Source organism: Choloepus didactylus, chromosome 14 (assembly GCF_015220235.1).
Source record: "Choloepus didactylus isolate mChoDid1 chromosome 14, mChoDid1.pri, whole genome shotgun sequence".
In the NCBI taxonomy this organism is placed as follows: Eukaryota; Metazoa; Chordata; class Mammalia; order Pilosa; family Megalonychidae; genus Choloepus; species Choloepus didactylus.
This window is the reverse complement of record NC_051320.1, coordinates 75909514-75931724: the sequence shown is the minus strand read 5'-3', so window position 1 is coordinate 75931724 and position 22211 is coordinate 75909514. Positions and strand designations below refer to the sequence as shown.

Below are 22211 nucleotides of genomic sequence, written 5' to 3'. Positions count from 1 at the left end.
CCCACCAACAATGAATTTGAGTTCCAGTTTCTCCACATTCTCTCCAGCATTTGTAGTTTCTTGTTTGTTTAATGGCAGCCATTCTAACTGGTGTGATATGATATCTCATTGTGGTCTTAATTTGCATCTCCCTAATAGCTAGTGAGGAGGAACATTTTTTCACGTGTTTTTTAGCCATTTGTATTTCTTCTTTAGTGAAATGTCTTTTCATATCTTTTGCCCATTTATAAGGGCTGACTGTACTATTGTCATTGAGTTGTAGGATTTCTTTATATATGCAGGATATCAGTCTTTTGTTAGATACATGGTTTCCAAAATATTTTTTCCCATTGAGTTGGCTGCCTCTTCACTTTTTTGATAAATTCCTTTGAGGTACAGAAGCTTTTAATTTTGAGGAGTTCCCATTTATCTGTTTTTTCTTTCGTTGCTTGTGCTTTGGGTGTAAGGTCTAAGAAGTGACCTCCTAATACAAAGTCTTGAAGATGATTCCCTACATTATCTTCTAGGAGTTTTATGGTGCTATCTCTTATATTGAGGTCTTTAAACCACTTTGAGTTAAGTTTTGTGTAGGGTGTGAGGTAGGGGTCCTCTTATTCTTTTCGATATGGATATCCGGTTCTCCCAGCCCCATTTGTGAAAGAGACTGTTATGTCCCAGATCTCTGGTTTTGGGGGCCTTATCAAAGATTAGTCGACCATAGATCTGGGGGTCTATCTCTGAATTCTCAGTTTGATTCCATTGATTAATATGTCTGCCTTTGTGCCAGTACCATGCTTTTTTTTTACTACTGTGGCTTTATAGTAAGCTTCAAAGTCAGGAAATGTAAGTCCTCCTGCTTTGTTTCTCTTTTTAGAATGTTTTTAGCAATTTGAGGCATCTTTCCCTTCCAAATAAATTTGATAACTAGCTTTTCCAAGTCTGCAAAGTAGGTTGTTGGAATTTTGATTGGGATTGCATTGAATCTGTAGATGAGTTTGGGTAGAATTGACATCTTAATGACATTTAGCCTTCCTATCCATGAACATGGAATATTTTTCCATCTTTTTAGTTCTCCTTCTATTTCTTTTAGTAAAGCTATGTAATTTTGTGTGTATAGGTCTTTTACATCTTTGGTCAGGTTTATTCCTAGGTACTTGATTTTTTTAGTTGCTATTGAGAATGGAATCTTTTTCTTGAGTGTCTCTTCAGTTAGGTCATTTCTAGTATATAGGAATGTTACTGACTTAGGTGCATTAATTTTGTATCCTGCTACTTTGCTAAGTTTGTTTATTAGCTCAAGTAGCTATGTCGTCAATTTCTCAGGGTTTTCCAAATGTAAGTTCATATGATCTGCAAATAATGACGGTTCTACTTCTTCCTTTCCAATCCCGATGCCTTTTATTTCTTTGTCTTGCCAGATTGCTCTGGCTAGCACTTCTAACACAATGTTAAATAATAGTGGTGACAGCGGGCATCCTTGTCTCATTCCTGATCTTAGAGGGAAAGCTTTCAGTCTCTTGCCATTGAGTACTATGCTGGCTAATAAAAGTATTTCTACCATAGAACTGTAGATATCTAGAAAAGCACATGTTGCATTTTGTTCCTGCATAATATCTGAAACGTTGTTACATTTATCTGTGGCACAGTCACCACATCATATATTTGTATCTGAATAATGAAATGACTGTTGCAAAAACATTAATCAACTTATCCACATCTATACAGCCATGTCCCCTAGTATTAATTATATAAATTTTAAAGGAAGAGTAACATTGAACTGCATGTGTGTTCTTTTTCATTAATTGACTAGGAAGTTTGTTGCTTCCAGTCTTTTTTCCATGAGTCCTACTGCTAGTCACACAGGCCAGTGCTAGATAATATAGGGAAAGATAAGTGCTCATAAGACATCTGGATCCAGCCATCCTGATCCATATTATAGTGTCTTAATATGTCTTTTAACCCCTGAAAAACTATTCAGCCTTGAATGAAATCATGAAAGGTGATCTGCCCACTTCTTTGTCTGTCAAACTTTCAAGTAAGGATATCATAAAACTGGTCAGACAGCTGGTATGCAAAACTTGAGAGTGCTTGCTTGAGCTCGTTTTTGTCAGATGTCCCAGAATTGTCCCTGTCATCGGTGCAGAAGACATTCTGCCAGTCTGTGATGTTCTTCTGATGCCAGTGAACTCACTGAAGTTCACACCAGCCTTGTTCTCTTGGTCAAACATAGACATGATTGACCTGGCAGTCACAGGATAAAATGGAATTCACATACCATCAGATAGTGCTTGCTGAAGCTCTTTGTCTGATATCACACCACTTGGGTCTTTATCAGCCCTCTCTGGAAGAGGCGTGATAAAGGTATGGCTGGGCTGAAATGCTGGCAGAGCCCTGGCTTTTTTTTTCCTTTTTTTTAAAAAATATTATTAAAGTTTATTCATTTTGTTTAAAATTTACATACAAGGAAATGCACATATTTTTTAAGTTTTGAGTTTTAATAAACATAGATGCCTATATAACCCAAACCCCTATCAAGTTATGAAATATGAATTTCACTCAAGAAGTCCCTTCATTTCTACCCCAGTCAATCTCCACCTCTACAAAGACAACTCCTGCTTTTATTTTTTAACCACCGTCATAAACTTTTTTGTGTTCTAGAACTTAATATTGATGAAGTCATACAGTATTTACTCTGGTGGATTAAGAATCTTTTACTCATCATAAGGATGAATATGTAGTTCATTCTTTTTATTTTTTTATTTTATTTTTTTTTTAATCTTCATTTTATTGAGATATATTCACATACCACGCAGTCATACAAAACAAATTGTACTTTCGATTGTTTACAGTACCATTACATAGTTGTACATTCATCACCTAAATCAATCCCTGACACCTTCATTAGCACACACACAAAAATAACAAGAATAATAATTAGAGTGAAAAAGAGCAATTGAAGTAAAAAAGAACACTGGGTACCTTTGTCTGTTTGTTTCCTTCCCCTACTTTTCTTTTTTTTTTTTTTTTTTTTTTGGTTTTTTTTTTTTTTTTTTTAATCATCATTTTATTGAGATATATTCACATACCACGCAGTCATACAAAACAAATTGTACTTTCGATTGTTTACAGTACCATTACATAGTTGTACATTCATCACCTAAATCAATCCCTGACACCTTCATTAGCACACACACAAAAATAACAAGAATAATAATTAGAGTGAAAAAGAGCAATTGAAGTAAAAAAGAACACTGGGTACCTTTGTCTGTTTGTTTCCTTCCCCTACTTTTCTACACATCCATCCATAAACTAGACAAAGTGGAGTTTGGTCCTTATGGCATTCCCAATCCCATTGTCACCCCTCATAAGCTACATTTTTATACAACTGTCTTCGAGATTCATGGGTTCTGGGTTGTAGTTTAATAGTTTCAGGTATCCACCACCAGCTACCCCAATTCTTTAGAACCTAAAAAAGGTTGTCTAAAGTGTGCGTAAGAGTGCCCACCAGAGTGATCTCTCGGCTCGTTTTGGAATCTCTCTGCCACTGAAGCTTATTTCATTTCCTTTCACATCCCCCTTTTGGTCAAGAAGATGTTCTCCATCCCACGATGCCGGGTCTACATTCCTCTCCGGGAGTCATATTCCACGTTGCCAGGGAGATTCACTCCCCTGGGTGTCTGGTCCCACTTAGGGGGGAGGGCAGTGATTTCACCTTTCAAGTTGGCTTAGCCAGAGAGAGAGGGCCACATCTGAGCAACAAAGAGGCATTCAGGAGGAGACTCTTAGGCACAAATATAGGGAGGCCTAGCCTCTCCTTTGCAGCAACCGTCTTCCCAAAGGTAAAACTTATGGTAGAGGGCTCAACCCATCAAACCACCAGTCCCCTATGTCTGTGGTCATGCCAGCAACCATGGAGGTGGGGTAGGCGAATACCCCCGCATTCTCCACAGGCTCCTCAAGGGGGCACTACATCTTTTTTTTTTTTTTTTTTCTTGTTTGTCTTTTTTCTTTTCTTTTTTTTTTTTTAACTTTCCCTTCTTTTTTAAATCAACTGTATGAAAAAAAAAGTTAAAAAGAAAACAAACATACAATAAAAGAACATTTCAAAGAGACCATAACAAGGGAGTAAGAAAAAGACAACTAACCTAAGATAACTGCTTAACTTCCAACATGTTCCTACTTTACCCCAAGAAAGTTACATAATATAGCAACATTTCAGTGAACTTGTTCCTACTACATCCATCAGAAATTAACAGACCATAGTCATTTCTGGGCATCCCCAGAACGTTAAATAGCTTATCTGTTCTTCTTGGATTATTGTTCCCCCTTCCTTAATTGCTCTCTACTGCTAGTTCCCCTACATTCTACATTATAAACCATTTGTTTTACATTTTTCAAAGTTCACATTAGTGGTAGCATATAATATTTCTCTTTTTGTGCCTGGCTTATTTCGCTCAGCATTATGTCTTCAAGGTTCATCCATGTTGTCATATGTTTCACCAGATCGTTCCTTCTTACTGCCGCGTAGTATTCCATCGTGTGTATATACCACATTTTATTTATCCACTCATCTGTTGAAGGACATTTGTGTTGTTTCCATCTTTTGGCAATTGTGAATAATGCTGCTATGAACATTGGCGTGCAGATATCTGTTCGTGTCACTGCTTTCCGATCTTCCGGGTATATACCGAGAAGTGCAATCGCTGGATCGAATGGTAACTCTATATCTAGTTTTCTAAGGAACTGCCAGACTGACTTCCAGAGTGGCTGAACCATTATACAGTCCCACCAACAATGAATAAGAGTTCCAATTTCTCCACATCCCCTCCAGCATTTGTAGTTTCCTGTTTGTTTAATGGCAGCCATTCTAACCGGTGTTAGATGGTATCTCATTGTGGTCTTAATTTGCATCTCTCTAATAGCTAGTGAAGCTGAACATTTTTTCATGTGTTTCTTGGCCATTTGTATTTCCTCTTCAGAGAACTGTCTTTTCATATCTTTTGCCCATTTTATAATTGGGCTGTCTGTACTATTGTCATTGAGTTGTAGGATTTCTTTGTATATGCAAGATATCAGTCTTTTGTCAGATACATGGTTTCCAAAAATTTTTTCCCATTGAGTTGGCTGCCTCTTTACCTTTTTGAGAAATTCCTTTGAGGTGCAGAAACTTCTAAGCTTGAGGAGTTCCCATTTATCTATTTTCTCTTTTGTTGCTTGTGCTTTGGGTGTAAAGTCTAGGAAGTGGCCGCCTAATATAAGGTCTTGAAGATGTTTTCCTACATTATCTTCTAGGAGTTTTATGGTACTTTCTTTTATATTGAGATCTTTGGTCCATTTTGCGTTAATTTTTGTGTAGGGGGTGAGGTAGGGGTCCTCTTTCATTCTTTTGGATATGGATATCCAACTCTCCCAGCCCCATTTGTTGAAAAGACCATTATGGCTCAGTTCGGTGACTTTGGGGGCCTTATCAAAGATCAGTCGGCCATAGATCTGAGGGTCTATCTCTGAATTCTCAATGCGATTCCATTGATCTATATGTCTGTCTTTGTGCCAGTACCATGCTGTTTTGGCAACTGTGGCTTTATAATAAGCTTCAAAGTCAGGGAGTGTAAGTCCTCCCACTTCGTTTTTCTTTTTTAGAGTGTCTTTAGCAATTCGAGGCATCTTCCCTTTCCAAATAAATTTGATAACTAGCTTTTCCAAGTCTGCAAAGTAGGTTGTTGGAATTTTGATTGGGATTGCATTGAATCTGTAGATGAGTTTGGGTAGAATTGACATCTAATGACATTTAGCCTTCCTATCCATGAACATGGAATATTTTTCCATCTTTTAAGGTCCCCTTCTATTTCTTTTAGTAGAGTTATGTAGTTTTCTTTGTATAGGTCTTTTACATCTTTGGTTAAGTTTATTCCTAGGTACTTGATTTTTTTAGTTGCTATTGAAAATGGTATCTTTTTCTTGAGTGTCTCTTCAGTTTGTTCATTTCTAGCATATAGAAACATTACTGACTTATGTGCATTAATCTTGTATCCCGCTACTTTGCTAAATTTGTTTATTAGCTCTAGTAGGTGTATCGTTGATTTCTCAGGGTTTTCTAGATATAAGATCATATCATCTGCAAACAATGACAGTTTTACTTCTTCTTTTCCAATTTGGATGCCTTTTATTTCTTTGTCTTGCCGGATTGCCCTGGCTAGCACTTCCAGCACAATGTTGAATAACAGTGGTGACAGCGGGCATCCTTGTCTTGTTCCTGATCTTAGAGGGAAGGCTTTCATTCTCTCACCATTGAGTACTATGCTGGCTGTGGGTTTTTCATATATGCTCTTTATCATGTTGAGGAAGTTTCCTTCAATTCCTACCTTTTGAAGTGTTTTTATCAAAAAGGGATGTTGGATTTTGTCAAATGCTTTTTCAGCATCTATTGAGATGATCAATTGATTTTTCCCTTTTGACTTGTTAATGTGTTGTAATACATTGATTGTTTTTCTTATGTTGAACCATCCTTGCATGCCTGGAATGAACCCCACTTGGTCATGGTGTATGATTTTTTTAATGTGTCTTTGGATTCGATTTGCAAGTATTTTGTTGAGGATTTTTGCATCTATATTCATTAGGGAGATCGGCCGGTAGTTTTCCTTTTTTGTAGCATCTTTGCCTGGTTTTGGTATTAGAGTGATGTTAGCTTCATAAAATGAGTTAGGTAGTGTTCCATTTTTTTCAATGTTTTGAAAGAGTTTGAGTAAGATTGGTGTCAGTTCTTTCTGGAAAGTTTGGTAGAATTCCCCTGTGAAGCCATCTGGCCCTGGGCATTTATTTGTGGGAAGATTTTTGATGACTGATTGGATCTCTTTGCTTGTGATGGGTTGGTTGAGGTCTTCTATTTCTTCTCTGGTCAGTCTAGGTTGTTCATATGTTTCCAGGAAATTGTCCATTTCTTCTACGTTATCCAGTTTGTTGCCATACAGTTGTTCATAATATCCTCTTATAATTTTTTTAATTTCTTCAGGATCTGCAGTTATGTCACCTTTTTCATTCATTATTTTGTTTATATGGGTCTTCTCTCTTTTTGATTTTGTCAGTCTAGCTAGGGGCTTGTCAATCTTGTTGATCTTCTCAAAGAACCAACTTTTGGTGATATTTATCCTCTCTATTGTTTTTTTGTTCTCTATGTCATTTATTTCTGCTTTAATCCTTGTTATTTCTTTTCTTGTACTTGGTTTGGGATTGGTTTGCTGTTCATTTGCTAGCTTCTTCAGTTGATCCATTAGTTCTTTGATTTTGGCTCTTTCTTCCTTTTTAATATATGCATTTAGTGCTATAAATTTCCCCCTTAGCACTGCTTTTGCTGCATCCCATAGGTTTTGGTATGTTGTGTTCTCATTTTCATTCATCTCTATATATTTAGCAATTTCTCTTGCTATTTCTTCTTTAACCCACTGATTGTTTAGGAGTGTGTTGTTTAACCTCCAGGTATTTGTGAATTTTCTAAGTCTCTGATGGTTATTGACTTCTAATTGTATTCCATTGTGGTCAGAGAATGTGCTTTGAATAATTTCAATCTTTTTAAATTTATTGAGGCTTGTTTTATGTCCCAGCATATGATCTATTCTGGAGAAAGTTCCGTGAGCACTAGAAAAGTATGTGTATCCTGGTGATTTGGGATGTAATGTCCTGTAGATGTCTGTTAAATCTAATTCATTTATCAGATTGTTTAGGTTTTCAATTTCCTTATTGGTCTTCTGTCTGGTTGATCTATCTATAGGAGAGAGTGATGTGTTGAAGTCTCCCACAATTATTGTGGAAACATCAATTGCTTCCTTTAGTTTTGCCAGTGTTTCTCTCATGTATTTTGTGGCACCTTGATTGGGTGCATAGACATTTACGATTGTTATTTCTTCTTGCTGAATTGCCCCTTTTATTAGTATGTAGTGGCCTTCTTTGTCTCTCAAAACATCCCTGCATTTGAAGTCTATTTTATCTGAGATTAATATTGCTACACCTGCTTTCTTTTGGCTGTAGCTTGCATGAAATATTTTTTTCCATCCTTTCACTTTCAGTTTCTTTGTGTCCCTGTGTCTAAGATGAGTCTCTTGTATGCAGCATATTGATGGTTCATTTTTTTTGATCCATTCTGCGAATCTATATCTTTTAATTGGGGAGTTTAATCCATTTACATTCAACGTTAAAACCGTGAAGGCATTTCTTGAATCGGCCATCTTATCCTTTGGTTTATGTTTGCCATATTTTTCCCTCTCTCTATTAATATCCTTTATTGTGCCCATACCGAATCTCTTTAGTACTGAACCTTTCTCCAAGTCTCTCTGTCCTGTCTTTGTTTCTCTGTCTGTAGGGCTCCCTTTAGTATCTCCAGTAGGGTAGGTCTCTTGTTAGCAAATTCTCTCAGCATTTCTTTGTCTGTGAAAAATTTAAGCTCTCCCTCAAATTTGAAGGAGAGCTTTGCTGGATAAAGTATTCTTGGCTGGAAATTCCTCTCACTCAGAATTTTAAATATATCGTGCCACTGCCTTCTTGCCTCCATGGTGGCTGCTGAGTAGTCACTACTTAGTCTTGTGCTGTTTCCTTTGTATATGGTGAATTGCTTTTCTCTTGCTGCTTTCAGAACTTGCTCCTTCTCTTCTATGTTTGACAGTGTGATCAGTATATGTCTCGGAGTGAGTTTTTTTGGATTTATTCTATTTGGAGTTCGCTGAGCATTTATGATTTGTGTATTTATGCTGTTTAGAAGATTTGGGAAGTTTTCCCCAACAATTTCTTTGAATACTCTTCCTAGACCTTTACCCTTTTCTTCCCCTTCTGGGACACCAATGAGTCTTATATTTGGACGTTTCATATTATCTATCATATCCCTGAGGTCCATTTCGATTTTTTCAATTTTTTTCCCCATTCTTTCTTTTATGCTTTCATTTTCCATTCTGTCATCTTCCAGGTCACTGATTCTTTGTTCAACTTCCTCTAGTCTTGTACTATGAGTGTCCAGAATCTTTTTAATTTGGTCAACAGTTTCTTTAATTTCCATAAGATCATCCATTTTTTAATTTAGTCTTGCAATGTCTTCTTTATGCTCTTCTAGGGTCTTCTTGATTTCCTTCATATCCCGTACTATGGTCTCATTGTTCATCTTTAGTTCTTTGAGTAGCTGCTCTAGGTGCTGTGCCTCTTCTGGTCTTTTGATTTGGGTGCTTGAGCTTGGGTTATCCATATCGTCTGGTTTTTTCATATGCTTTATAATTTTCTGTTGTTTTTGGCCTCGTGGCATTTGCTGAACTTGATAGGGTTCTTTTAGGGTTTGTAGACCTACTGAAGTCCTTATCTCTAATTTATCAGATCTACAGCTTCGTGGAGTACACTTTCTCTAACTAACCAGCAGGTGGCGTCCACGAGCCACCTGTTCTCCACAAGCCAGTTCTCCCCTGTTTAGCCTTTTTGGTGAGTGGGGGAGTGAGTCTTGTGGGGCCCAATTGGTGTACCCAGCTTGCGTGTGTAGTTGGTGTTGCCTGCCCTGTATGTGGGGCGTGTTTCTGGGCAGTCGGGGAGGGGGGGTGGCCCTAACAATCAAATCTCCCTGATGATCCTAGAGTTTTAAAGCTGGTGAAATAGTCTAATCCTTCAGTTCAGTCCTGCCACAGTTTGTCTCTGCCACTGACCCACAAGTCTTTGGTATTGGCGTATGGTTCCTGAGACTTGCAAGTGGGCCCCTCTTCCAGGCTGTGCACCCCGGGTCCTCTGTTGAGGGATGACTGTGCTATGTCACAGGTGAGTGCCGTCCCCCCAGGGCAGTTCTTGGCTGCTGGGCTGTGTAGGGAGGCTCCCAGTCTACTCAAATGATGGCTGAATGGGGCTTTGTTAATTCACACTGCTCCACCTTCCCAGCTCTGGGACATTCAGCTGAGGTTGCAGGGAAGGCTAATGTCCACGCCCAGTTTTGTGGTGTGTGCCTGTTATTTGAAGCACTTCCGTCACACTGGGTTGTCTGGGGCAGCTCTGGGCTATGGGGCTGGCGATGGGCAGGAGTGTTTCCTGTCCACCAAGATGGTGGCTGTGAGCGGACACCCCCCTTTTCTTGGGAAGTTGTGTTGTTTATTGAATTTTCTCAGCCACTGGATTATTGCCTTTTGTCTCAGAGCTCTCTTAGTTCTGCTCTTGACTTGACGTGCCCAAATTGCAATTCTTTGAAGCTTTCTGTATTGGGCTTCTTAGAGTAATTGTTTTAGAAAAAGAAAAAAGGATTTAAAAAAAATAAAAAATAAAAAAAACGGCCCTTCTCAGAGATCTAATGGGTTATTGAAATGCTAATAGACAAAGCAACCAGCGTCATTAAGGAAAGGTCCACAGGGCAGAGAGATCAGCTTTTCTTCGGGATTTGCATATGCGCCTCAGGGCCTGAGCTCGGGCTTGAGCTCTGCCCTTCCCCCTTCTATGTTCACCAGAACTCCAAAAATCTTCCGCTTTTATTTTGGAGTTTTTCGTGTTGTTTTTTTTCTATGCCTGTCTCCTCTCTGCTGGGCTGGCTGCTCTCAGAGTCTCTGGTGTCTGGTCTCAGTCTATCTATGGTTGGAGTTTGAATCAGTAGAATGAGTTTCCGATAAGAGCAGCCACTGCCGTTCTCCCTTCTCCTTCCCGGAGCTGACAGCCCCTCCTCCCACGGGACTGAGCCTGGCAGGGAGGGGCGCGTGTCCCCCGGCCGCAAAAACTTACAGATTTCGCTGATCTCAGCAGTTCCACGTTTTCATGAGTGTTGTATGAAGTATGCCCAAAGTCAGATTGCTCTGTGGTGTCCAGTCCACGCAGTTCCTGGCTTTTTACCTACTTTCGTGGAGGAGTAACTAAAACTTACAGCTCACCAGTCTGCCATCTTGCCCCGCCTCCTCATTCTTTTTATAACTTAGTATTCAGTTGTATGAATTATCATGGATGGTTTATATATTTTCCTGTTGCTGAAATCTGGACTTTTTCCATTTTGGGGGTATTTACGTATATGTTATGACCACACCTATAGACACTGTTTTGTAGGATATTGATAGGATTTGGAGATAAATGCTTTCTATTATATATTGGGAATCTAAGGACCATGGTGGGAAATTTACCTGTGGTCACACAAGTCCAGGCGGATCCAGGAAAGGCTCTGACATCAGTGATTTGTGCCACTGCTGTAATCTTACTCCTCACAATAGCTTAAAGAGAGCCAGGGTTGTTGGACTTCCTTAAACCTTCTCTTGGTTCCCCATATCCCTTTTATAATATAAAGATTAGCACCCAAATTACTGTGAGGTGAAAGAATGTGACTGGTTTTCCTATTTTACCTTTAGCCTGGCTTTCTTTTAAATGACAATTTTTTATTTTTGAATTTCACAGATAACTGGAGGGGAAATACAAGTTATGCAACCCTCTCTCAAATATGCTTTTGATATTTTATTGAAAAGCAACTATAATCTGTAGATATCCAAAACAGTTGTTTTTAAAATGAGATAGTATGTTAACTAAGTGTGGCAAGGATGTGGAGCAACTCTAATATATTGCTGGTAAGGGGGTGCAAATGGTACAACCATTCAGGAAATCAGTTTGGCAGTTTCTTATAAAGTTACCATATGACTCAGTAATCCCACTCCTGGATATTTATCCTACAGCTACGAAAATTTAGGTTTATACAAAAACTTGTACGCACATGTTCATAGTTAAAAGCTAGAAACAACCCCCGTGTCCTCCCAACAGGTGAATGGATAAACAAACTGTGGTACATCTATACTTTTGAATATTATTGCAGCAGTAAAAAGGAAAAAAAAAATATTGATGCATGAAATAATTTGGATGGATTTCATGGACATACTGAGACAAGCCAGTCTCAACATGTTATACACTGTATGCTCCATTTATTTGAGCACAAGGGACTTTTGGGGGATGTTGGAACTGTTTTGTATCCTGATTGTGTATCCTGTTGTAGTCACAGGACTCTATACATGTGTTAAAATGTATAGAACTGTATGCCAAAAAAAAAGTCAGTTTTACTTTTGTTAAACATGCTAATTTAAAACTAGATAGTATATTAAAACATAAGTTATTGTTTTTATTGTAGTCCTAAAGTTTTTACACCTTTTATTTTACATATTGTTTTAACAGTAAATAGTTAAACTAAAGTCTGTTTAACTCTTTCTAGAATCTTAGGTTCTGTTGTTGTTAGTTGAGTTTAAATGGTTGTTAAACCTGTAGTTATAATATGTCCTTCCTAGTTGGTAGAGAGATGTAAATGAGGGAGGAATGGCTTCTGTCAGATTGTGTATAATTTTTAATATTTTTCTCCATGTCTTTCTATTTTCCCTTAATCACTCTGAAAAGTATATAAAACCATCATTTAATTCAGTAAAAAAATAATTAAGCTAAATAAAAGTAATTAAATATCACTAAATTTACTTTATGGATACATCTAATGGCAGGATGATAAACATAAAGATATGCAACAAGGATATGGCCCATGGTATTTCTCATTCATCTTGTTTGTTTTCTCACTCTTGCCATTCCTGTCTTTTCCGCATCTTCCATTTCTTCCATACTCCTTTAATTGATCTTAACATGTGTATAAATACATATATATGTTGTTTGTATGGACTAAAATTAGAAAATCATTTAAGAGAAGTGTTTTCATATTTCCATAAGAATTCAATGTGTAATTGTTTTCCCCCAATGGGAAATAAGGACAAATAATTACTCAGCACATGTTTATTGAGTACCTCCTACATGCCAGGCTCTGGAGTGAATAGTAGTATATTTTAAGGAATTCATTCTCATCCTGACTTGTTTTAGACATTTTAGTTTTTGTCAGATTATAAAGTTTGATGAGTCCATTTAAATTTTTGCCAGATTGGTAGAGATTTAATTATATTTTCAATTCTACATATATACTTTACTTTTGTATCAAAAAAGTATAGTTGATTTGGCTATCCAAAATTAATGACTAATGTGATAATTGTAGTAATAATTGTATGACATTGGTTAGTAGAATATACATGCCATTGTATTTATAGTTAAAAAGTTTTTAACATGGTAAGTAAAGAAACAGTTTCTTGGCTAAAAATTGTTCTTACGAATTATATAAGAAGATATAACACGTGTAAACAAGTGGTATCAAATAAAATTTAAGAAGCTGCTATGCTTGGTGAAATATATGGCTTATTGTTATTAAGCCTGACTCCTTTTTTCCTCCCCAGGAGAAATCTCAATTATTTTTCCAATGCTTATGCAGCTGCAGTTAGTGCTGTGGATCCTGATGCAGGAAATGGAGAACTTTGTATTAAGGTTCCATCAGAGTTATGGAAACATGTTGATGGTAAAGTACTGAGACTGTTGACCTTATAGTAAAATCATGTAAAATTCAATGACTAGAAAATTTTATGTGAAAATTAATGATGTTAGAATTGTAAATTAATCAGTTGAATTATATAGAAGGAGCTAGACTTCTTTTCTTCCTTAGGATCATTGACTAACAAGAAAATATCAATCAAGGGCTATGACAAAGAGCAACTCATTTCACTGGTAGTTTTTAAAAATGAAAGATATTAAAAAATGAGATGGATGGAACAATTTGACAAGATTTGAGAACCCATACAATATCAAATCAGCTTAGAATTTTATCATTTTAAAGCAAGAAACATCCTAAAAAATCATCTCATTCAATTTCTTCCCTTAGCAGAGGAATAATGTGACATCCAAAAGAGTAAGTGACCTGCTGAAGTTCATTTAGCTAATTAATGGTAGAGTCAAGGCTAGAACATAGGGTTTCTAATTCCTATTCTGCATACTTTTGATTTTATCTTATGATATTATTTCTAGATCTTCATTTTCTCTTATAATGATTATACATCACCTTCTGCCTATGTTTAGCCTTATGAAAATTGACCAAGATAAAGGAGCAGAAGATTTTTTGGTTTTGTTTTGTTTTTGCCTTTTTTGATTTTGTTTTGTTTTGTGAGGTGTTTTTTTTTTTTGAGGGGGTCCACAATTCAGGAATCAGGCATGAAAGGAGATTGCAAATTTAGGTTTTAGAGATAGTCCAGATGACTGTAATGTTTTAGAAGAAATGAAAATTAAAAATTTTAATCTCATTATGAAAACACATTTATTATGCAGAAATCAGACAGAGCAAAAAGCATAGTAGTCAATAATGCTTAATGTAAGTTCTCGGGTAGTCTCTCCTTCTCCTAACCCCAAAGTCAACTGAGGTGTGTAGTGGGAGAACAAATATGAGAAATAAGTTTGGATTGAATCTGAAAGGCCTTAAGTGTCCTTTGTGGGAGGTTTGAACCTTTTTCTTATTTGAGAGGAAGATGTGCCATGGAAGGATTTATAGTTTGAGAAAACACAGCCAGTAGTGTGACCAGAATTGATTTGAGATAGGGTCACCATGAACGCAGGCTATTGAGTTAATATAGGCAAAGAGATGGTGAAGGCCTAACTAGGGTAACCAGTGTAGTTTTTCATGTAAAATTGAGGCTTTGATTCCCATTTAATGTTCACTGTAAGTCTTTACCCTTATTATGTAGACCACACTTATTTATTTATGTATTTATCTATGAATGCATGTGTGTATTTATTTGCTGCAGAGTTAAAGGTTCTGAAGATACACATCAATTTTTCTTTGGATCAGCCAAAAGGAGGTCTTCATTTTGTGGTACCCAGTGTAGAGGGAAGCATGGCAGAGAGAGGTGCTCATGTTTTCTCTTGTGGGTATCAAAATTCCACAAGGTAGATTATTAATTCTTACATATTTCAATTAAGACGAATTTTTCTGGGTGTATGTGATACAAATATTTATTGTAAAATGTGAAGTATGAGCTTGATACCCTAAATCTTTTCTACCTCTTCTAAACCTTGTTCTGTTAGTCATTCTTCCTCTCTCTTATGTTTTCCGTCTTCTCTCTACTAGCTCTTTTTTTAAAAAAATTTTTTAATTAAAAAAATTTATTAAAGTTGGAGGTTTACATCAAAATCATGCATAAAATACAGAATTCCCATATACCACCCTATTATTAACACCTTACATCAGTATCGATCTCCTAGCTCTTTACCCTCAACCAATATTTATTTTCAAGTCTCTATTCTTCTGAAATAATCATCTCACTTGATTCTTTTTTTCTTTTTCTTTTTTGAAGTGTAAATTATAAGTGTAATGCTCTGTAAATTTTCGTAATTGAACAAACCTGTGTAATAATCCATACTCAGATCAAGATGAAGAACATTAACAGCATTGCGAAGTCCTTTTCCCCCCTCCTGCCCACTTCCATTCACTACTTTCCCACCAAAGATTCTTATGCACAAGGGTAACCACTATCCTGATTTCTAAAATACCTTAGATTGATTATACTTGATTTTGAAATTTATTTAAATGAAATCATTTGCACTGTGCTCTTTATATCTGTTTATTTTTTGTTCAACGTTATGATAGTGAGATTCACCTGTATTGTTGTGTGTAGTAGGAGTTCATTCATTCTCATTGCTATATAGTTCACTGATTCTTGATCTCCTTTCCTTCTTCAGTTGATCTTCTTTTAAAAGAGGAGTTATACTCCCTTTTTTATTGCTTTCACCTCATTCTCTTTAACACATTTGCCATATGTTATTAAAATGATTGTTTTATAGTAAGTATACTCTCATTACTGTTAACTCCTTTAAGGCAGGCATGATGCCTTATAGTGATTTGTGTTTCAAAACCAAATAGAACGCTGGCACATCACAATAAGACATGACCTGAATTGATAGAAAATTGAATAGAAATTTCATGTCCGACTTTATCAACACTCAGTTTGGATTTACACAATGCATTAAATACACCAAAAAAGCAGTTTCATAATTTATGGAATAGATTTTGAATATTAAACTTTCTTGTTTCATTTCTGGGAATGAATGCCATATAAGAACTGACTAAGGTAAGGAAATGATTTAAAATTATTTTTAATTTAAAAATTGGAAAATAAGAATTGCTTAACTCTTTTTAGGGTTTGAATTGGAGGTAGCACATGATATATTTTATTAATATGCCAAATAACATTTGGAAACAGATTTTTCTAAAAAAATCACACTCTTTCAAGTTGCACAGTAAAAAGCTTTGGTAGCCAAACAGCTGTTTCTTTTTGTACGTTTTCTAGAAATGTTAAAATATCTTATATGTGTGGAAAACAGTGTAGATTTCACTTCCAATGTATTTTATATACTGTTGATCCTTTTTCTAGATTTTGGTTCCCATGTGTTGATTCATACTCTGAATTATGTACATGGAAATTAGAATTTACAGTAGATGCTGCAATGGTGGCTGTTTCCAATGGAGATTTGGTGGAGACAGTATATACCCATGATATGAGGAAGAAGACTTTCCATTACATGCTTACCATTCCAACAGCAGCATCAAATATCTCTTTGGCCATTGGACCTTTTGAAATACTTGTAGACCCATACATGCATGAGGTAAGTCGTATTTTCTCCTGTCCTTCCAATCCCAATAAAATAAGGGTATATATATCCTTATCAGATATATTTAATGAATTCTCTTCAAAGTGTTGTCTTTTAAAATTTCAGATTTTTTTCAGCAAAGGGCTTAGCATTCCAAAAGAGCTTCAAGTCTACCTTGATTAGAGTTAAGTTGATTTTTGCAACTAATTCCTTTCATTATTAACATTATCTTTTTGTTTGGCTTATGTTTATAGATATCTGTTCCCATCTCTGCAATCTGAAGTATTGTAATTTTAAAATTAAAGAGCAGATTTAATCTTATTTTAGCATAAACAGAGAAAAGAGAAAAGCTTTAAGCAGGGTTAGAATGATAGTTAGCAAACTCATGAGGATTTCTTTATGGTTTAACTTACGCTTCTTCCACTTGCCTCCATCCCATATCTTGCTGCAAATCATGTATCAGTTGATAGGCCACATAGTACTTCTAGGCCTCCTCAAGCATGAGATGTCTGGTGGTTAGAAAAAGACTCAATGGTTGTTGACCCTTTTGGCCTCTATACCTGTTTAAAATAACATTTGAGTGAGTGTCTTTTTATTTACTATTGGTCCTTTATGTTTTAGATCTAGATTTTTATGTATATATTTATATAATCAGGCTTATATTGTTACCATGTATATCTCAACAGCATTTCTTGAGAAATGTGAGTAGATATTAAGGGGAGCCAGGTTTAGAAAGACTTAACTGTGAAACCCTTTGTCTGCTTCTTACATTTGATTTCCTGAAATTCATAAGATTTATGAAATCACTAAAGGAAAAAATTCAGGGTATTGTGTGAATGATTTTGCTTCTGCTGTCTTGACAGTGACTCTTAAAAGTATATCCACTGATAAGATTGACAGTGAACTTTATTATCTTTGGCAGATAATAAACTTTAAAGTCAGCGTTTGTTGATTAGTACCTGCTTTGTATTTCAGAAGAATTTTTTTCCCAATTTGAGTTATTGGAGGGGAACAAGGCAAATGTCAGTCAGGAAGTATATTTCTTGAAATCTTAAGAGCACATGACTTAGTATCTCTCTTCATTTCTCTCAAAATAGATAATAGAATTAACTAGCATTGTCTGTAGATTTGCTGCTACCTTGTAGGTTTGTCTAAAAGTAGGTGCTTTGTTTGATAAACAGTTTTTTGTTTGTGTACGAAGGGAGTGCTAATCATGATACATTTTGGACCCTGACCACTAATAATACACAGGTACTCATCCCTCACTATCCCTCACTATCTATCACTATTGTGGCAGCCTTTAATCTTGTCTTTTATAAGACCACTAATAATACACAGGTACTCATCCCTCACTATCCCTCACTATCTATCACTATTGTGGCAGCCTTTAATCTTGTCTTTTATAATATGGTTAGAAGAATCATTTTGATCATGTGTTAAAAGCTTCTCTTAGTTCTGCATTCTTGCAGAATCAGGATTCCTGGTCTGGCTTTCAAGATCTTCTAGACTTTGATCCTAATTTTCCTTTCTAGCCATTTTCCCACTACATTCCTTTTATTGTTATGTTGGAAATAGTTTATTTATATTTCTCTGATCATATTTTATTCCTCCTGTCTTTGACTCTGTTTGGGATATCTTTTTTCCCCTTTCTTATCAGACTTGTCCAACTCCAAAGGATTAGCCCAAATTCATTCTCCTATATGAAACCTGACTGAGTCATTTTAGTCAGCATGCTTTCTGTCATTGTCAATGTCATTCATCACAGGACCATAATATGAGGCAGTATGGGATACTTTGTGTGTGTGTGTGTGTGTGTGTGTGTGAGGTAAAATGTAACCTGTTAAGAAAATCAGAATTACCATTTCTTTTGCAGGCATCTCTTATCTCCTAATGAGCAATATGCTTTCTCGCAGCTTTCAGTATGTAGTTGTGTTATTAGAGCAAGGAATACAATAACTGCTTTTTATATGAAGTGAAGATAGTGAGATTAACATTAATTATCAATTACTAAGATAGTATTATGACATGTACAATATCCACTTAGATATTTATGAGTAAAAGCTAGACTTAACAATGAACTTTGGAAATTTAAATATTTTTTGCTGTGTATTTGCAGAAGAAATTTTAATTTAATTACTAATGAAAGTTATATTTTCAGTGTGTCTAAGCATGTCACATGAATTTAACTTCTGTGTACAATGAATATTTTGTAAACAGCATCATGAAATTTGTGGGAAAATGGATTTATGTGAAACATTTATTTATAATTGAGATATTTTGGAAATTTAAAATATTAAATTAACTCTTAATTAGATGATCTTCTATCCTTTTTATTTTCAGGTTACTCATTTTTGTTTACCCCAGCTTCTTCCATTGCTTAAACATACCACGTCGTATCTTCATGAAGTCTTTGAATTTTATGAAGAAATTCTTACATGTCGTTATCCCTACTCCTGTTTTAAGACTGTTTTCATTGATGAGGCTTATGTTGAAGTGGCTGCTTATGCGTCTATGAGCATTTTTAGGTTGGTATCTTTTAAACATTGAATTGCCTAAGTTAGATGATGAAGTGAAGAAAAGCTCTATCTTTTGTGATCAATTTTAAGATGAATTCTGAACTTTTTTCCTTTAATTTAGGGGTTGCTAGATTTGTAGGAAAATCTTCCTAGCATTTTTTAAAAATTAAAAAATAAAGAAAAGCGTAAAAAAGAAAATCTTAAAATTACCCAAAAGACTTGTATTAGCTCCTTTTGGAATGAACTGACATTCATATTTTTCATATTTCTTTTTAGTCTTTTTTCTGTTTATGCATTTTAAAAAATCATACAACTTATTTTATATGTTTTTTTTTTTTTTCCCGGCAGTATATAAAATTTTACTTAAGAGCATCAGAAATTTGTTTGGTGTTTTCTTCTCTTCATCTCTTATTCCCTTCTTCCCTCCCTCCTTTCTTTCTTTCTTTGAAAATTCCAAAGAAAATTTAGAAAGTTTTATTTTTCAGGGCAGGCATTTTATTCTTGCTGGATCTAGATTTCCTCGTCTGTAAAATGGGGACAATAATATTGTTCCTGCATTCTCCACAGGGTTTTGAGAGAGCTTGATGAGGTAATGTATTTGAAAGTAAATAATAGAGCACAGAAAACATAATAGTTATTATTAGGAAAAGATTTTTTGAAATTAAAACAACCTTCCTGTAAGGACTGTTGTCTGATTAACTGATCAGTTTCTGATTAATGATGCTTCTCCCCATTCCCTCCCCACCCCAGCAAGAAAAGGTATTTATATTTTTAATGGAAATCAGTATGAAGCATTGCATTCCTTGCTTTAAGCAAAAATTACAATAATAATAATGAATTTCAGCCAAACTTTGAAAGATGTGAAAACTTTTTTGGGAGAATAGTCTGGTTTTTCTTTATATGTCTAACTTAAATTCCATTATTTTAAAAATGTAATTATTTTATTTTGACTGAATAATTGTTTGTTTCTTGGTTATAGTTAGCTTCCTTTTCTTTTAAATTGTAGCACAAATCTTTTACACAGTGCCATGATTATAGATGAGACACCTTTGACTAGAAGGTGTTTAGCCCAGTCCTTGGCCCAGCAGTTTTTTGGATGTTTTATATCCAGAATGTCTTGGTGAGTAATTTCAAAGTTTACAACTACCGAGGAAAAAAAAATTGGAATGTTTATTTTAAAATTTCTTTCCTGTACTTTAAGCTGATTTTTGCCTTAACTACAGATAGTTAGTTTTTAAAAGTCACCATTCCATATTTATTTAAAGACAAAAGTGATTATAAATTTCACTCTTAATTTTTTTAGTCATAACATTAATAGAATAAGTTCTGTAATTTAGAATAAGAATAAGGGGAATTTTTTTATAGCAACAGCTTCTTAAGAACTAAATCAATATTACAGGTGTATTAGGCTAAGAATTCTAATGCCAGAATGTAATGTTCAAGACAAAATTTGGTCCTCGTATGGGAATTTGCCTGCTAGTACTAAACTTTGTACCAATATGCGTGAAAGGGATTAGAAGTAAGAACATTTTATTTTTTATTAACTTGAGATGAATTTGAAGAAATACATGAAACTCCCTTAGGATTATAATGTGTAATTGTGAACATTCTGTGCAGTGTATAGTATGTAAATTTTGGTTTCATTTTCTTTCTTGCTGGAGGGGAGAATAAAGAATAGTACCTGGAATGCAGTAGGCAAAATGAATAAATGAATATACAAATGAATAAATGAATGAATGGCATCAATTGCCTTTCCTCTAGAGAAACCAAAATTAATTAATTAATTGAGTAAATAAACTTTCAGTCTTAGGATGCCATTAATAATTATGCATGGGTTTGGCAATAATAGAACATAGTCCTTAGGAATTGACCAGTACATTCTTGGCTATAGGCAGGGATTTCTTTAGAGGCAGGCAGTGTGAATGTAGAGTTGGGCAGGAGGGAAGCAGCCCTGCCAGAGTAGAGCACATACATAGGTAAATTATACTTGAATTAAGACTGTAGAACAGTTTTGCAAGTAAAGGTAAAGCCATATGTGAAGAGAACATAATGAATGGGCATCTCAGCCAGAGAAAGTGGGGAAACCAAATATTTTATTAATAATTTTCATTTTGCTTTAAGAAGGCAAGGAAATACACATTATATTTGTTCTGTTATCCTTTTTGGTCTCATGTGAAGAGATTTTCAGATTAAAAAAAGTTTCTATTTTGACTTTTTGCTTAGGTCTGATGAATGGGTGCTGAAGGGAATTTCAGGCTATATTTATGGACTTTGGATGAAAAAAACTTTTGGCGTTAATGAGTATCGCCATTGGATTAAAGAGGTACCAACAGTGAGATCCATTATCTATAAGTCAATAGACAGTTAATGTCCTCCTGATTTCCAAGTTATGTATCCTTTATTTTTATAACTGTAAAATACTTTAAAAATATCATTTGTAAGTCCCTAATTTTTCCTAGCAAAATGGAAATCACTTTACTGAGGAAGACTAATGGTCCATCTGATCTGGTTTTTATTGTCGAAGGTGGATCGCCCATAGACTTTTTTTTTTAAGGAAAACAATATTTACACTTCTTAACATGAAGTTGGTCATTAGATACATTCCTCCTCCTCATAGTAGTCATTTATAACTCTTTCCTTCCTAGAATTGCTTAGATTCTGAAATCAAATTGATTGCTTTTGAATCTACCTCATACATTTACTAGCTTTGTGACTTTGATTAATCTTTTCAAGCCTCATCTGTATAAAGAGGTATAATAGTCTTATCTATTGGGAAGGATTTTGAGACATTATACATATAATGTATATTACATGGTGCCTTGCACATAGTAAGTACTTATATGTTGCCTAGTCTTTTAGTGTAATTATGTTCTCGTCACTGTTAATCTTTTTCCTACTATTTAAGGATTTGACCAAAAAGAGTCACCTGTATTTTGGTTAGCCCATTCTAGTCATAATTTTTTATACTTTAGTCTCAGTTAAAAAAGTTTCAATCTTTAACATCCTCATTGAACAAACCTCTTCATCTTCCCTCTTATCTCATTTTATGTATTTTTGTCATCCAGGCCCCAACTCAATTAAGCCATGAAGTTAATTATTAAAGACTTCAAACATCTGTAACTATGAAAGGATTCATACATCTGGAACTGAAAGAGTCCTTTCTTCACTTTGGAAACTATGATAAAGAAGAAAAAATACCATATAGCACATACAGGAACTGTTAGGAACTATTATAAATGTTAACTCTTTTAATACTCA

At 35.2% G+C, this 22211-nt stretch overlaps 1 protein-coding gene and 1 pseudogene across 7 annotated transcripts in view; one reads left to right on the top strand and one right to left on the bottom strand.

Annotated features, from left to right (window-relative positions):
* The window catches only part of TAF2 (TATA-box binding protein associated factor 2), a 177290-nt gene that overhangs the window by 37302 nt on the left and 117777 nt on the right, over positions 1 to 22211 (top strand). For 5 of the 7 annotated variants that reach the window (XM_037802784.1, XM_037802782.1, XM_037802781.1 and 2 more), the window contains exons 4-9: positions 13203 to 13321; positions 14595 to 14736; positions 16221 to 16452; positions 18778 to 18962; positions 19960 to 20073; positions 21177 to 21276. In XM_037802784.1, coding sequence (XP_037658712.1) covers positions 13203 to 13321; positions 14595 to 14736; positions 16221 to 16452; positions 18778 to 18962; positions 19960 to 20073; positions 21177 to 21276 — 892 coding nt within the window. Of the gene's footprint in view, positions 1 to 13202; positions 13322 to 14594; positions 14737 to 16220; positions 16453 to 18777; positions 18963 to 19959; positions 20074 to 21176; positions 21277 to 22211 lie in introns of those variants that run through there. The other 2 variants (XM_037802780.1, XM_037802785.1) reach the window with 2 other exon arrangements.
* LOC119509519 lies at positions 1831 to 12530 on the bottom strand (annotated as a pseudogene).